Here is an 18,012-nt window from a genome sequence, read left to right as displayed (position 1 = left end):
GGAGGGGAAGACAGAGAGGGGGAGAGAAAGACAGACACCTGCACACCTGCTTCACCACCTATGAAGCGACTCCCCTGCAGGTGGGGAGCCGGGGGCTCGAACCGGGATTCTTATGCTGTTTCTTGCGCTATGCACCATGTGCGCTTAACCCACTGCGCTACCGCCCAACTCCCCTCTCTCTTTCTTTCTATCCAGCCTTTCCTCTCGATTTCTGGCTGTCATTTATTTATTCAATAAATAAATGAAATAAATGAAGATAATAAAAAAGAAAGAAAGAAAGAAATAGGACATAATTGGAGGAGTAATGCTGTGTCTCTCCACAACTAGAAGAGGAAAAGAAAGATAAACAAACAAATGTTAGAGCATTTGTCCTAGCCTTTCCCCCCATTCCCATAAGATAAACACACATATATATTTTTTTGCCTCCAGGGTTATTGCTGGGGTTCAGTGCCTGCATCATGAATCCACTGCTCCTGAAGGCTATTTTTTTCTCCTTTTGTTGTCCTTGTTGTTGTAGCCTTGTTGTGGTTCTTATTGTTGATGTCGTTCATTGTTAGATAGGACAGAGAGAAATGGAGAGAGGAGGGGAAAACAGAAGGGGGAGAGAAAGACAGACACCTGCAGACCTGCTTCACCGCCTGTGAAGCGACTCCCCTGCAGGTGGGGAGCCGGGGGCTCGAACCGGGATCCTTAACGCTGGTCCCTGTGCTTTGCGCCACGTGCGCCTAACCCGCTGTGCTACTGCCCAACCCCAAACACACATATTTTTAACTGTAGCATGCAGAACACAATACTTGTGTGAGTGTGGTCCTGAGTTCAATCCCTAGCACTGCATACACCAGAGAGATGTTTGGCAATGTCTCTTTACAGAGAAGGAGAAGGGGAGAAAGAGCCGACCCCCCCGAGGGCCCATTAACCACAGTCCTCTCCGCACACGGCCATACATTATTGATGAGGGCATTCTGGCCTGCCCGGGCCACCCCCTCAGAGTCCTCATCACAGAGCTCCAAGGAACCACAGCTGCTGCTCCGAGTCTGCCTTCCCCACCCAGGTCCACACAGTAATCAGGGGTCCCACTGAACTGACAGCCAGACTGAGAGTGGCTGCAGCTGCCTAGTTAAATCCCCTGCAAGGACTAACAGGAGTGGCCCGGCTGTCCAGTGAGCATGATAAGACGTGATAAGGCCCGAGATGCAGGCTAGACACAGCACATCCTGCTGGCCATCTGGCGGGTCTTATCTCCCCCTTCCCAGCACCATCTGGAAGGCATAAGCACCAGCCCCTTCCTCCAGGCCTCTAGATTTTGCTCTCGGAATCCCCAAGGGCTTGCACTCACGTCATAGGGAGGCTGAGGCCGGAGGCTCCCACACTGCGTGAGCAGCAAAAGGAGAAAGGAAAGAGCTTTGGGGGAGCCGGTATGACAGCTCTGCTCAGCTCGGCTCTTCTGGCTGCATCACCAGAACAAGAGCGGCCTGGGGTTTGCAAAGCGCGAGCCTCAGACACGGAGGTGCAGGAGGCAGCCGCCGAGACTCAGCCCGGCTAGAAGTCAGACGGTGCCCAGAATGTGCACAAGGGCTGGAGGCTCCAAGGCTGACACCTGACAGTTTGCTCCTAGGCCCCCTCCAGCCCCCCCCCAAAAAAAATAAAGCAAAAGCCACCCCTGACCCCATCATGTAAATTTTTCTCTTTTCCTGGTGTGTAACAGAGTTCTGTCCACATCACAGCAGAGTCTTGGTCTAAGCAGGATTATGTCAGGTTGTACAGTGGCGTGAATGGCCTAATGGTCATGTAATGAATGCTTCTCAAGCATGGGGCAGTGCTGCGCGTGTCTGTTTCTCTCTGCCTCTCCCTTTCTTGGCCTCTATAAGAAACAAAGAAAGAGAGAGAGAGAGAGAAAGAAAGAGAGAGAGAGAAGGAAAGAAAGAAAGAAAGAAAGAAAGAAAGAAAGAAAGAAAGAAAGAAAGAAAGAAAGAAAGAAAGATGTTTTAAAAATGTAACTGGGGAGTTGGGTGCTAATGCGGCGGGTTAAGCGCGTGTGGCGCCAAGTGCAAGGACCAGCATAAGGATCCCGGTTCGAGCCCCCGTCACCCCACCTACAGGGGAGTCGCTTCACAGGTGGTGAAGCAGGTCTGCAGGTGTCTATCTATCTCTCCCCATCACTTCTTCCCCTCCTCTCTCCATTTCTCTCTGTCCTATCCAACAACAATGATATCAATAACAACAATAACTACAACAACAATAAAAAACAACAAGGACAACCAAAGGGAAAATAAATAAATATAAAAAATGTAATTGAATAATAATTTATCACTCAAAAAATGCCAGCCGTCACCCGGATGCTCAGTGAGCTCTAATGTCTGCGTTGGTGGGGGCTCGTCTCAGCGTGGTGGCTGCTGTCTGGTCACACTGTTGGCTGTGGAAGGAGGACAGCTGTGGAAGGGGGACAGCTGTGGAAGGGGACAGCTGTGGAAGGGGGACAGCTGTGGAAGGGGGACAGCTGTGGAAGGGGACATCTGTGGAAGGGGACATCTGTGGAAGGGGGCAGCTGTGGAAGGGGACATCTGTGGAAGGGGACATCTGTGGAAGGGGACAGCTGTGGAAGGGGGCAGCTGTGGAAGGGGGCAGCTGTGGAAGGGGGCAGCTATAGAAGGGGACATCTGTGGAAGGGGACATCTGTGGAAGGGGACATCTGTGGAAGGGGACAGCTGTGGAAGGGGACAGCTGTGGAAGGGGGCAGCTGTGGAAGGGGACAGCTGTGGAAGGGGACAGCTGTAGTCACCATGTTTTACGTCAGTTACACGGGTCAGTGAGATGGTTCACGTGGACAGTGCACTGCTTTGCCCTGTGAACAACCCAGGTTTGAGCCCAGCAGTCGCTGCACTAGAGGAAGCTATGGTGCTGTGGTCTCTTTCACTCTCCCTCTCTGTCCCTATCTAAAATAATTAATTAGTTAATTAAGGTAAGTATAAAGTTATACTTTAGTTTAATTTAGGTTTTGTCTATTACACATTGTGCTGCTAAGAACATATGTGTACACAGATCTTTTTGGATGAGTGTATTGGGTTCCTTAGGATCTGTCCCCAGGAGAGGAATTGCAGGGTCATAGGACAGGTCCACATCTAGCCTTCTGAGAGTTCTCCAGACTGTTCCCCCACAGGAGCTGGATATATTTTAATGTCTTAAAATATGATGACAAAGTTTGCGACAAGAATCGACAATTCTCTCACAAACTATGGCACAAACCCTCTCAAACCTAGTAGTTCTGTGTCTGAGCTTATGTCACAGTCTTTTTTTTCTTAGAGGATTTACTTATTAGGGCCAGGTGGTGGTGCACCTGGTTGAGTGCTAGCATTAGCGCAAAGAAGAGGGTTCAAGATCTGATCTCCACTGTACAGGGAAGCTTATGATGACGTTTCTGACAGAAGTGATCAATGATGGTGAAGAGAGGGATCTGTTAGAGATCTAGGCCCATCATATCTGTGTGGAAATCCAAGAATTCCCTGATTAGATAGAGCCCCAGATGTTGGGGTGGCCGGGTATTGACCAAAAAGGCCACCATTAAAGTGCACCAGTCTCCTGCCCTTATCCATTTGCAGTCCTATCTTTATCTGACGAGCTGAGACTTTCTCCCAGTTGTTGAAATGTTGAGTGTCACTTGTCACACCCAAACAGCTATTGGGGTTTTTTGGGGCCTGGCCTCCAGCTAGGGAGGAAATACACCTCAGATTTTAGTGGGGTCTAAGTTAACCTTAAGTTTTACTGCATTTTCTTGTTTGGTGATTCTAATAAAGGTTGTCATAGGGACAGTAATTGTCCTTTTATATATATATACATAATTACTTTTCCAGTACGCCTGTTGGCCAGCTATATACAATGTTCCTTTTAAAGAATAACAAGGGGTAACAGTTGTGCTGGTGCTGTCAGAGGAGATTAGGAGACATATCTTACTCTGCTTTGTGTAGTTCGTGGAGTAGCTACAATGACTGAGGGAAGTGAAGTAGCAGGGAGGAGAGGAGGAAGTCTAGGCCCAAGTAGTAAATATTTGATTCAACACTTTATGGCACCTTGTTTAGGCCTTTCTACTTGATTCGGAGCTTACTGAATCTAAGTCTAATCACAGCGGACTGCTGAGTACTTTTACTTTGAGGTATATAGTCGCCCGGACAGTATATTTTTTTGAGAGGAGAGAGAACCAGAGCACAGTTAAGCTGTGTCCTCAGGCGGTGCTAAGGACCCCAGCCCTTAACAAATAATTTTAAATGACACAAGAAATGCAAAAGTGACTTAAGAGTGGTGAAATTGTGGGACTGGGCAATAGCACAGTGGGTTAAGCGCACATGGCACGAAGCACAAGGACCAGAGTAAGAATCCTGGTTCGAGTCCCCGGCTCCCCACCTGCAGGGGGGTGGCTTGACAAGCAGTGAAGCAGGTCTGCAGGTGTCTGTCTTTCTCTCTCCCTCTCTGTCTTCCCCTCCTCTCTCGATTTCTCTGTCCTATCCAGCAACAATGACAGCAATAACAACAATGATAAACAAAAAGGGCAACAAAAGGGAAAAAATAGCCTCCAGGAGCAGTGGGTTCGTAGTGCAGGCACCAAGCACCAGCAATAACCCTGCAGGGAAGAAAAAAGAAAGAAAAAAAAAGATAAGAGAGTGGTGAAATTGTGCATGAGAGACCTCCACTCTGGAAAAATAAAATCACTTCTGACCCCTCCCCAGATAGAAACAAGGGTGAGGGGTGGGGCAATCTGTGTTTTAACCGTTTTTTAAAAATATAATTATCTATATTTGTATTTCATAGATACAGCCAGAAATTCAGAGGGGAGGGGAAAACAGAGAGAAAGAGACGGAGAGAGAGACAGGGAAACACCTGCAGCCCTATTTTACCCCTCGAAAAGCTTGCCTCCTGCAGGTGGAGACTGGGGGCTGGAACCTGGGTCCTTGTGCACTGTAATGTGCGCTCAGCCAGGCGTGCCACCACCCAGCTCCTAACCAGGTTATTTTGATGCACTTGAAAAGTTTGCTCCTGTGAACAGGAATCAGGGAGTAGCGTCTGGGAGTCCCCAGGTCTTCAGAGATGCTCCCTTGGTGCAATGCTGGACGGTGGCGGGGAGCTCAGGAGACCCCGGGGCTGAGCAGAGGGACCCTTGTTTCTCTGTTGAATGGATGGGGGTGCAGCTGGAAGGTCTCACTTGAAAAATAATCCTAATGCTCTGTTATTATTTTTTAATGTGGAACAGATGGGAAGACAAGTGGCCCTGGGCACTCTAGCTCCCTGTAGAATGTTCTCAAAAGTTCCAGGCTCAGATTTCCCTGTTGGCTGGGGACACCAGAAGTGACTTGGAAGCCTAATTATCTGAAGTGGGTTCAGGGGCTCGTCCCTGGGGATGGGGAATGAGCTGGGATGTTCTCTGATGGCTCTAATGTAAGAGAAGGGACCCACCAAGCTCCCCTTCATGTCACCAGAGAGACCTGGCCCCAGAGGCACCTTTTCTCTTTGTTCCCACGCAGGAAGGGGCTTGTGGAAAGGGGAGGAGTGGGTGCTGTGCTTTGTCTCTGTGTTTCTCTCAGACGGCTTGACGCAAGCATGCCAGCCCCACCTTAATTTTTTCAACGTATTATTGTAACTTCATTTTTCATTTATTTTATTTTTTGTATTAAAATATTTTTTTTACTGGGCTTATTAATGGCTTATAGTCATTAGTAAATATATTTGTTGGCTCATGTGTATAATTTCTGTAATACACCCTCACCCCCAGCCCAGGTCCTCGTCCACCATCAGCACCAGGACCTGAAAGCTTCCCCCCCCCCACACACACACCCCAGAGTCCTTTACTTTGCTAGGACACACCAAACTCAGTCCAAGGTCGCCTTGGTGTTTGCTCTGTTCTTACTTCTCAACTTTTGTCCATGAGTGAGATCACCCCATATTCATCCTTCTCTTTCTGGCTGATCTCATTTCACAGGATTCCTTCAAGCTCCATCCAAGATGAGGTGAAGAAGGTGAATTCATCATCCTTAACAGCTGAGTAGTAATTTTTTTCAGGATTAAAAAAAATTGTGTGTATTATTTTTATTTATTTGTTGGATAGAGATAGCCAGAAAGTGAGATGGAAGGGGGGGTGATAGAGAGGGAGAGAGACAAAGAGATACCTGCAACACTTGCAAAATGTCCCCCCTGCAGGTAGGGACTAAGGGCTTGAACCCAGATCCTTGCGCATTATAATATGTGTGTGCTCAACCAGGTGTGCCACCACCCAGCCACAGCTGAGTAGTATTCTATTGTATATATAGGCCACAACTTTCTTAGCATCTCATCTGTTGTTGGACACCTGGGTTGCTTCCAAGTTTTGGCTGTTACAAAGGGTTCTGCTATGAACACACATCTTTTTGAATGAGTGTGTTTGATTCCTTAGGAACTGTCTTTTTAAAAAAATGTCAAAACCCCAGTCCCCACTTTTTAAAAAAATGTTAAAACCCCGGTCCCCACTTGCAGAGGGAAGCTTCACAAGTGGTGAAGCCCTGCTGTAGTTCTCTCTCTCTCTCTCTCCTCTCAGTTCCACTGTCTCTATTCAAAATAAATATTTAAAATGTCACAGTAAAGACATCTCATCTAATATATATTTGAGTTAATATCAAATGCATATAACTCACTCCCCAGAGGCACTTCTCAAACAATTTTTTTTTTGCCTCCAGGGTTATTGCTGGGGCTTGCTGCCTGCACTATGAATCCACTGCTCCTGGAGGCCATTTTTGCCAACTTATTGGATAGAACAGAGAGAAATTGAGAGAGGAGAGATAGAGAAAGATAAGACACTTGCAGACCTGCTTCACTGCTTATGAAGTGACCCCCCTTCCAGGCAGGGAAGCCAGGGCTCAAACCTGGATCCTCTGGCAGGTCCTTGTGCTTTTCGTACCATGTGTGCTTAACCCGGGGCCCGACTGCCCGGCTGGTGTTTTCGACGGGTTAGGTTGTTTTCGCCGGGCTGGCTTCACGGGCGGGTAACAGACGACCAGGGACTCATAGTTGAGCTGTAGGCAGTATCTCTTTATTCATGCAGGATGCAGCACAATCTAAGCCGAGCTAAGCTAAACTAAAGGTAAAGTACTGTAAAACTCACAATGCTGTCTTTATATATACTTCCCAAGTAGGGTGGAAACAGGATGTGACATAGAGAGGGTGGAGAGAAAAGTGACTGGTGAAAATCAGGGTGTGACAAAGAAGGGATCAGGGTGTGACAAGGAGGGGGTGGAGCAGGCGAGTATCCTATCACTGAACCACAAATGCCCTGGAGGGAGGGTGGAACTTGTTAACAGCGGTTATGTAAATAGAATGAAGTGGTTATGTAAATAGAATAGTGTTAAGCAGGGGGGATTTAAACCAAATGAAACAGAAGGGGTCTCATGCATACCAACACCCGGCCCCTCTCAAACAAATCTTTTCTGCAAAAGGTGCACCACAGCTTTTTTACACTTAGAAGCACTGCAGTTTTCAGGGCTGTACTCTGGGGTCATGCCACACAGCGCGCTGGACAAAATGTGCAGACCGACGAGAGCCTGGCATGCAGTATCCCTGGAAACGCGCGTGGAGAGGGTATGGCTTCCCCTGTCTCAGCCTCCAAGGCGCACAGATGCGGGGCCTGGGGCCCCTGCCCCCCGCCTGCAGAGGGGGATGTTTCACAAGTGTGAATCGGGGCTGCAGGTATCTTATCTTTCTTTCAATTTCTTTATCTGCTATTAATAGCAGGTTATAAGAATGTAAGCAGACAGGGCATCATTCCACACCTGTCGCCAGAGTTCTCTGTCCCTATCCTCTACCTCCCAAAGATCACCACCAAAGTTCTCACAAGTCTTAGAAGCATTCTGCTTGCTTCTGGGTTGTTTTTGTTGTTGTTGTTTGTGAGTTCGTGTGTATCAGAGCTTTACATTCCACATATGAGTGAAGCCATTCTGTACTTGTCTTTTTTTTTTTTTTTTAATTTATTCCCTTTTGTTGCCCTTGTTTTATTGTTACAGTTATTATTGTTGTCATCATTGTTGGATAGGACAGAGAGAAATGGAGAGAGGAGGGGAAGACAGAGGGGGAGAGAAAGATAGACACCTGCAGACCTGCTTCACTGCCTGTGAAGTGACTCCCCTGCAGGTGGGGAGCCAGGGGCTCAAACCAGGATCCTTATGCCGGTCCTTGCGCTTTGCGCCACATGCGCTTAACCTGCTGCGCTACCGCCTGACTCCCCTATTGTTTTTATTTAAAATTTTTTTTTAATTATATTTGTTTATTGGATAGAGACAGCCAGAAATCAAGAGGGATTGGAGAGATAGGGAGGGAAAGAGACAGAGAGACACCTGTAACACTGCTTCACCACTCACAAAGCTTTCCCCCGCAGGTGGGGTCCAGGGGCTTGAACCCGGGTCCTTGCACATTGTAACATGTGCATTCAACCAGGTGCGCCACCACCCAGCCCCCCGTAGCTGTCCTTCATCTCTTGACTTATTTCGCTGAGCATCCTCACCTCCCGTTCCATTCATCTTGTCACAAAGGACACAATCATCTGTTTTGATTGTAGAGTAGTATTCCATGGGACAGAACCATGTAACTTTTAAGTATTTTATTCCAGTCCTAAGTCGTGGGGCATTTAGGCTGCTTCCAGCTGTTGAGCACAGAGGTGCATAAGGAACACACGATTCTTTTTCTTTTTAAACATTTTAAAAATATTTATTTATTTTCCCTTTTGTTGCCCCGTTGTTTTTTATTGTTGTAGTTATTGTTGTTGTTGTTGTTGATGTCGTCATTGTTAGATAGGACAGAGAGAAATGGAGAGAGGAGGGGAAGACAGAGAGGGGGAGAGAAAGACAGACACCTGCAGACCTGCATCACCACCTGTAAAGCGACTCCCCTGCAGGGGAGCCGGGGGCTTGAACCGGGATCTTTGCGCCGGTCCTTGTGCTTGGTGCCACGTGCGTTTAACCTGCTGCGCTACCGCCCGACTCCCAGAACACATTGTTCTTACAAGAGCATTAAGTCTTTTGCCACCTGAGGCTGCCAGGAACCGGAAGGGAGGTGGGTCAGGATGAGTGAGGAGGGAGACTGGGAGGAGAGGACGGGGCAGGGGAGGGCGACCTCATCAGCAAGCACGTGTCATTGGGCTTTGTGACAGCTTCTGAGAAGGCAGGCAGCCTTTTCAGAAGCCGATCTCTTGCATTGCTGATGCTGATGACGGCTCTAGTTGTGGGTGAACTGAGGTGACATCGCAGTGAAGGGGCTCAGGCAGTGTCACCTCTTGAGGTTGGGCTCGGGAGTTAGGGCCACATCACCTTTTGGCTATGACCTTGTGACTGCAGTGACCTCACCACTCTGAGGCCATCCACTTGTCACCTGAGCTCACTGAGCACGGGACCAGGTCCATAGGCTGGTCACACAGGACAGATCACCAGGGACAGGAGACAAGGCCTGGGATACAAGGGACAGGACTCAGGACAGGAGATGGGACAAGACCTGGGTCAAGGGACAAGGGACAGGGTCTAAGCAGGGGACACCCATCCTGGGTGTTGGTGAGGTTCCTTGGAGATAGTGTTGGGGAGAGTGGGCTGCAAGCCCGGGACCAGGAGCACACCGGAGGCTGCCTGAGCTGATAAGGTGAAGGGGTGGGAGGTGGGCCTGCTGAGCGGTGAGCTCTCTGGGCCAGGTGTGGGTGGAGTCGGAGGAAATGAACAGACTGGAAGCACCCTGCTTCTCTGCAGAGGAAGTGCTGTGAACCCCAAGCCCCAGCCCCTACTCAGGCAGGCAATGCCAGCGAGTGGGGATGGGGACGGACCTCCCTCCACACACACAGCCCCGAGGCCAGCGGGAGAATGACCCTGAGGACTACTCCTGGGCTGGGATGTCTGTGGATGTCTTGGCTACCCTGCTTTTGCCAAAAAGGACACACCAAACCTCTTCAGGCTGTTTTTTCCCTCCAAGGTTATCTCTGGGGCTCCGTGCAGTGCCAGCACTATGAATCTACTGCTTCCAGCCACCATTTTTTCATTTTTTGTATTGGATAGGGCAGAGAGAAATTGAGAGAGGAGGGGGAGATAGGGAGAAAGAGACACCTGTAGACCCCCATACAGGTGGGGAGCCAGGGGTTCGAACCAGGATCCTTGTGCAGGCCCTTGTGCTTTGTACTATGTGCACTTAACCTGGTCCGCTACCGCCTACCCCCCTGGCCCCCATCTGAAGTTTATGCTGGGCATAAACTTCCTGCCCCCAGGGGCCTACCAGCACCCATGGCAGTTCCCTGTCTGTCCAGCAGGGGACTCTCATGTGTCAGACAAGAGATGAGGCCTTGCAGTTTCTCCACTGGGAGGAGCTGGGAGGGGGAAGGGTCCCCAGCAGGTCCCTGGGCCAGGTTTCTGATTAGCTATCACCCATTTACTATTTCAGTGAAGAAGCTTTATGAGAGAGAGAGAGAGAGAGAGAGAGAGACAGGGACAGACAGAGATAGACAGAGACATAGAGAGATTACAAGAGATTTTACAGACCACTCCATCATACACAGGTCCAGGGATCGAACCTAGGGCTTCAAGCATACAGACTGTGCTGCTCTAAGCCAAGCCAGCTCCTCAGCTCTATCCATCACCTTTATTAAAAAATAAATTGGGGGAGTCGGGTGGTAGCGCAGCGGGTTAAGCGCATGTGGCAAAAAATAAATTGAAATTTTTTTTTTGCCTCCAGGGTTATGGCTGGGGGCTCGGTGCCTGCACTGCGAGTCCACTGCTCCTGGAGGCCATTTTTCCCATTGTGTCGCTGCTCTTGTTGTAGTTGTTATTGTTATTGCTGTTATAGCTGTTGTTGTTGGATAGGACAGAGAAAAATGGAGAGAGGAGGGGAAGACAGAGAGGGGGAGAGAAAGATAGACACCTGCAGACCTGCTTCACCGCCTGTGAAGTGACTCCCCTGCAGGTGGGGTGCCGGGGGCTCAAACCGGGATCCTTATGCCGGTCCTTGAGCTTGACGCCACGTGCGCTTAATCTGCTGCGCTAGCACCCAGCCCCCTTGACTCTTATTTTAAGATGGAGGGAGAGCAACTGACCAGAGCACTGCTCAGCTCTGCCTGATGGTGGTGCTGGGGATGGAACCTGGGATCTCAGAGTCTAAGGCATGGAAGTCTTTTGCAGAACCATTGCTATCTCTCCAGCCCCCCATAACTTTTTTTTTTGCCTCCAGGGTTATTGCTAGGACTCAGTGCCATGAATCCACTGCTCCTAGAGACTATTTCCCCCCCATTTTTATTGCCCTTGTTGCTCTTATTGTTATTATTGTTATTGTTGTTATTAATGCAGGTGTTGTTGGGTAAGACAGAGAGAAATGGAGAGAGGAAGGGAAGACAGAGAAGGGGAGAGAAAGATAGATACCTGCAGACCTGTTTCACTGCCTGTGAAATGACTCCCCTGCAGGTGGGGAGCTGGGGGCTCGAACCAGGATCCCTATACTGGTCCCTGAGCCTTGCACCACCTGCGCCCAACCCACTGCACCACCACTCAACCCCCCATAACTTTTAAAAAATATATTTTATTATTAATTAATGAGAGGGATAGGAGGGGAGGGAGAGGGGGAAAACCAGACATCACTCTGGTATGTGTAATGCCAGGCACTGAACTCAGCACCTCATGCTTGAGAGTCCAACACCTTATCTACTGTGCCACCTCCTGTACCACTGTACCACCACCCCCCATAACCTTTTTACCTGGGCTTTTCCCAACCTTGGATTTGGGAGACAGCTGACAAGAAGTTTTCAAAGCCATGCTTACTTCTCAGCTCAGAGAGTTTCTTTGCCAATTAAAAAAAAAGATATATACATATACATATACATATACATATACATATACATATACATATACATATACATATACATATACATATACATATACATATACATATACATATACATATACATATACATATACATATACATATACGTAGTTTTTAAGGGGGCCAGGAACTAGCTCACCCAGTAGCCTTTCCTCACAACTGTACCCTGTGCCAAGACTCAGGCTCCAGTCCTTAGAACCACATGGGAGCACCATGCACAGAGGAAGTTTCATGCATAAATGGGGCTGTGCTGTATTCTCTCTTCTCTCTCCATCTCTTCCCCATTCCTGTCTCTCTTCCTCTCTGTTTCTGTCTGTGATTGGAAGAACAGGCCGGAGCAGTGGAATGCGAGGCTAGCTTCATGGGCAGGAGATAGACGACCAGGGACTCATGGCTGGGAAGCAGTATCTCTTTATTCATGTGGAATGCAGTGCAATCTAAGCTAAGCTATCTCTAATCACAATCTTGTCCTTATATATATACTCGCCAAGTAGGGTAGAAATAGGATGTGATGTAGAGAGGGTGGAGCGAAAAGAGATTGGTGAAAATCAGGGTGTGACAAGGAGAGGGGGCGGAGCAAAAAGACATCATGAACCAGTGGGGATTAAACCAATGCCCTGCAGGCAGGGTGGTGCTTAGTTAACAGTGGTTTATGTAAATAGAATACAGTGTTAAGCAGGGGGGATTAAACCAATGAAACAGAAGGGGTTTTAGAAGCAGAATTAGAAGCATACCAACAATTCCCCCTTTCTTTTTAACTAATGGCCATAGTATCAGGAGTGTGGGGTGAACAGAAACCTGTATCGTACAGGCATTTTCAAAAGAACTGGCAGAAGACATGGAGGAACAAGTAAGAGAGCAGCAAGAACCAGTGTGATGCCAAGGGGAGACCTGAGGGGGGCGTTTTCTGCCTCAAAGGGCAGTGCCTAGCAGGCAAAAGGGATTTTCTTGCCTCTGGGGGCATCTATTGTCTCAAAGGGCGTTTCCTGCTTCTGTGGGCATCTCTTGCCTCTGGGGGTGTTTCATGCCTCAAAAGGCGTTTCCTGCCTCTGTGGGCATAACCTAGTAAAGGGGGAGTTTCCTGCCTCTGGGGACAGGGCCTGCAGGCAAGGGGTGTGGCCTATAGATTCCCAAGGCTCTGGCTGCAAAGTCCATGCACTGCTGCTGTCAGTCTTTGAGAAACCCAGCAGTGTAAAGGGAAGCTGCTGTAAAGTTGTATGCAATGTCTAAGAGGTGTACCAGTAAGTCCAATAGAAGTGTCAGTCCAAAGCAGATGACCACGGAAGAAATGCCAGGGGATGAAACGCTGCACGTCTGTCTTGATGGGGAATGTCAGCCACTGGAATTCTGCTTTTCTGTAGAGAGTGAGCTTTGGAGTCTGGGAATCTGTTTCTTCAGGTCGTGCCAGGTCACATCATTGTTTTCCGGGGGGGGGGGGGTGCTGCTGTAGTCATGCCATCTTGTGGGCGATGTCAGAGAACAGGGGTCCAAATGGATTTCCAAGGATTCCATTTGAGTAGATGCTTTTTCATGTGAAGACTTGACAGCTGTAATTCACTTACTTGTCAAACAAAACTTGTAGCAGATTAGAAGTTTACTATAACTGATAACTCCATTATAATTGGAAGTCCTTTCCAGTATGATTTTAAGGTTGTTTAAACAGTTTAAACTCAATAAAAGAACCATGGTTAGAAGCCTTAGGCATGAGAATCATTAACATAATTATTGCACTATCTGCCCTGCCCATAACTTATACAGTTTTCAGGATTAAATGTATCAGATTTATGCCAAGATGTAAAAAAAAAAAAAATCAAAAGAGAAAAAAACAATTTTTGGATTGTTTCTGGATGTCTCTAGAAATCATGGCTGCATCCAGCATTTTTTTTACGTCAATGTCATACAAAAATTCAGTCATTCAAATCACTCTCTTGTGAAATGCAACTGAAAGCAGACAGCAAACTTAAGAGAACGAGGGGGAAATTGAGAGAAAAGCCGTAGGCATCTTTTGCTTCTTTCACCTTGAACCAGATTATCCAGATCTCACCATGTAACATCATGAGTCCCAGGAGGGCGTCCAACTCCAAAAATCTCCTCAAAATTCCATTTAGGATGCTTCTGACGGTTCCTGCTGGATTGCTGCAGGCACCCATTTTTTAAAACGTCTTCCCATCGAAGAAAGAATCGAATCAGGAGGGTAGAACTAGCCACGTTTCTCCATTCTTGGGGACTGCCAGGGTACTGGAGAATGCTCTTCAAGTTAGAGTAGTCCTTCTTGGCGGGAAACATGCGAGAGGAAGTCCAAAAAAAATCCAAGGAGAAATTTTTGCGCATCTCCCAAGCTCTACGATCACAGTCATAAGAAACGAAAGTGTGGCCCAGAGCAAAATGTAGTCCTTCTCTTCGGGAAACATGGGAGAGGGAATCCAGAAAGTCCAAGGAGAAATCCCCGTGTATCTTCCAAGCTCTACAATCACAGTCATAAGGAACCAAAGTTCCCGGTCAGGGAACCAAAGTGTGGCCCAGAGCAAAATGTTCCAGAGACAGAGAAACTGTCTCATGAAGAAAGAGTAGAAGCTTTGGAATACCTCTTCATACAATACAGTAAGGTGTCAGGCTATAAAATTAACATTCAAAAGTCAGTGGCATTCCTCTATGCAAACACTAAGTTAGAAGAAATTGAAATCCAGAAATCAGTTCCTTTTACTATAGCAACAAAAACAATAAAATATCTAGGAGTAAATCTAATCAAAGAAGTGAAAGACTTGTATACTGAAAATTATGAGTCACTACTCAAAGAAATTGAAAAAGACACAAAGAAGTGGAAAGATATTCCATGTTCATGGGTTGGAAGAATTAACAGCATCAAAATGAACATACTACCCAGAGCCATCTACAAATTTACTGCTATCCCCATCAAGATCCCAAGCACATTTTTTAGGAGAATAGAAAAAATGCTACAAATGTTTATCCGGAACCAGAAAAGACCTAGAATTGCCAAAACAATCTTGAGAAAAAAGAACAGAACCGGAGGCATCACACTCCCAGATCTCAAACTGTATTCTGTATTATAGGGCCATTGTCATCAAAACTGCTTGGTACTGGAACATGAATAGACACACTGACCAGTGGAATAGAATTGAGAGCCCAGAAATGAGGCCCCACACCTATGGACATCTAATCTTTGACAAAGGTGCCCAGACTATTAAATGGGGAAAGCAGAGTCTCTTCAACAAATGGTGTTGGAAACAATGGGTTGAAACATGCAGAAGAATGAAACTGAATCATTGTATTTCACCAAATACAAAAGTAAATTCCAAGTGGTTCATAAATAGAAAGGCAGGCCATGGTGGCTTTACTTATCTGGTCTTCTTTGGTCTGCTGCATGTGTGTGGATCCGAGATTCCTGTCCCTGTTTCAGGGCTCCATTATGCTGGGCTAGCTTTGTGGGTGGGAGACAGATGACCAGGGACTCATGGCTGGGAAGCAGTATCTCTTTATTCATGTGGAATGCAGCACAATCTAAGCTAAGCTATCTCTAATCACAATCTTGTCCTTATGTATATACTCATCAAGTAGGGTGGAAACAGGATGTGATGTAGAGAGGGTGGAGCGAAAAAAGATTGGTGGAAATCAGGGTGTACTAGGAGAGGGGGCGGAGCAAAAAGACATCATGAACCAGTGGGGATTAAACCAATGCCCTGGAGGCAGGGCGGTGCTTAGATAACAGTGGTTGTGTAAATAGAATACAGTGTTAAGCAGGGGGGATTAAACCAATGAAATAGAAGGGGTTTTAGAAGCAGAATTAGAAGCATACCAATAGTGGAATGGCACAGAGAAACCCCAGTGGCTATATATATATATATATATATATATATATATATCCATCCTTCATCCCAACAAAACTCAGACACAGTGACTCATGAGAGGGTCTGAATATCCAGCAGCCACCTGTGGCAAGAAGCCTCGGTCACACCTGAGGCTGGGGGTGCTACCTCAGAGGACGGGCCTCCACTGTGTCCGGGAGGGGCCGCTGGAGCTGGGCAGGGCCCTGGGGGGGCCAGTCTGCAGGGCAGAGAGCCCAGCCCTGGTGGCATGGGGGGGAGGGCCTAAGGATGGGGTGAGTGGGCCTGTTGGCAGTGACACCGCCCTTTCTGTCCCCAGCTCCTGTCCACCCACTGCTCCTGTGGACCTCCCTCCTCAGGCCTCTGCACAGGCACCAGCTGCCCCAGATGATGAGGATGGAGTAGAAGACCCTGCCCTCTCCCACCAGGACCCAGCCAAGGACTTCAGCAGGTACTGGAGGGGCTGGGGAAGGGGACCCCCGGGGTCCGAGTGGGTTCACTTGGGCTGTGACTGCAACCAAGTGGGCATATTGCTTACAAGCCCTCTAAGGGAGAGTGGGGATTCCAACACACAGTTCCCCCACGACATCTTGACAGTAACGTGCCACATTCGAGCAGTTAATGAAGCAACGGTGACACTCTACTGCTAAGTTCATTGATTTTTCAAATGTCCTTCTGTTCTTTCTGCCGTCCCTTCTCCCAGTCCCAGAGCCCACCCGGGACAGCAGGCTGCCTTTCCTCATCTGGTGTCCCTAAGCTCCTGGGGGTGGTGCCAGCCGTGAGGGCCGCCTCAGTGCTGAGAGTGGGGTTGGTTTTGAGGAATGCCACTTGGACGATCCGTGGAATGTCCTCCAGCTGGGGCTGCCTGCATTCTTCTCTTCAGACCAGGCTCAGGGGCTTGGGGACAAAGATGGGGAAGGTGGCGTACGCTGTTCACGCTGTCTGATCAGGGTCCGAGCCGGCAGTGTGGTTGTGGCTGTGCTGACTTGGCCTGCTGGGCTGAGGTTGTCTTGGTCAGGTTTCTCTCTTTTCTTTCCTTTTCCTCTTTCTTTCCTTTCTTTCTTTTAAAATAAAAAAAAAAATTTATTTATTCATTCCTTTTTGTTGCCCTTGTTGTTTTATTGTTGTAGTTATTGATGTTGTTGTTGTTGGATAGGACAGAGAGAAATGGAGAGAGGAGGGGAAGACGGGGGGGGGTAAGAGAAAGACAGACACCTGCAGACCTGCTTCACCGCCTGTGAAGCGACTCCCCTGCAGGTGGGGAGCCGGGGGCTCAAACCGGGATCCTTACGCCGGTCCTTGCGCTTTGCGTCACGTGCGTTTAACCCGCTGCACTACCGCCCGACTCCCCTTTTTCTTTCTTTTTTTTTTTTGCCACTAGTGTTATCTTTGGGGCTTGGTGCCTGTACTACAAATCTTCTGCTCCCAGTGGCCTTTTTTCCCTTCTTTTTACTAGACTAGACAGAAATTGAGAGGGTATGGGGGAGAGAGAGAGGAAGAGAAAGAAAGAAACTTGTCAGAGGTAGATAGAATAATGATTATGCAAAGAGTCTGTCACGCCAGAGACTCCAAAGTCCCAGGTTCAATCCCCTGCACCACCATAAGCCAGAGCTGAGCAGTGCTCTGGGGAAAAAGAAAGAAAGACAAAAAGGAAGAAAGAAAGGAACCTGCATCATTGCTCTGCCACTTGTGAAGCTTTTCCCCTGTAGGCAGGGAGATGGGGTTTGAACCCAGATCCTTTTGTGAGGTAAACCGTGTGCTCATTTGGGCGCACCTCCTCAGGCCCCTTGACCAGGCTTCCCCTCTGTCAAGTTCTGTCGTTCCTTGTTTCTCTATTGCCCTCGATGGAAGGCTGTCACTCTGCTCACCCACAGCTAAGAATCGGGGCTGTATGTGCTCTCTCTTTTTAACTTAAAAAATTTTTTTAGGGGATTAATGGTTTAAAGGCAACAGTAAATACAGTGGTTGGTGCGTGTGTAAAATTTCTCAGTTTCCTGCAAAACACTCTCACCCCCTGCCTAGGTCCTTCACCATCAAGCTCTAGGACCTGAAAGCCACTCCTACTTCCCAGAGTCCTTTACTTTGGCACAGTCCACCGACTCCAGTCCAAGTTCTGCTTTGTATCTCCCCTTCTGTTCTGATTTCTCAACTTCTGTCTATGAGTGAGGTCATCCCATCTTCATCCTTCTATTTCTGGCCGATCTCACTTCACATGATTCCTTCAAGCTTTATCCGAGAAAAGGTGAAGAAGGTGAATTCATCATTCTTAGTAGCTGAGTAGTATTCCGTTGTGTCTGCAGACCACAGCTTTCTCAGCCAC

The 18,012-nt window shown here is 47.9% G+C and overlaps 1 protein-coding gene across 11 annotated transcripts in view; it reads left to right on the top strand.

Annotated features, from left to right (window-relative positions):
* Positions 1-18,012, top strand: part of TACC2 (transforming acidic coiled-coil containing protein 2) — a 204,704-nt gene that overhangs the window by 82,209 nt on the left and 104,483 nt on the right. For all 11 annotated transcript variants that reach the window (XM_060171129.1, XM_060171124.1, XM_060171125.1 and 8 more), the window contains one exon: positions 16,012-16,143. In XM_060171129.1, the coding sequence (XP_060027112.1) occupies positions 16,012-16,143 (132 nt within the window). The remainder of the gene's footprint in view (positions 1-16,011; positions 16,144-18,012) is intronic.

The sequence above is a fragment of the Erinaceus europaeus genome, chromosome 14 (assembly GCF_950295315.1).
Source record: "Erinaceus europaeus chromosome 14, mEriEur2.1, whole genome shotgun sequence".
Classification (NCBI taxonomy): Eukaryota; Metazoa; Chordata; class Mammalia; order Eulipotyphla; family Erinaceidae; genus Erinaceus; species Erinaceus europaeus.
Note: the sequence above shows the minus strand (reverse complement) of the source record. Positions and strands in the feature narration are given on the sequence as shown.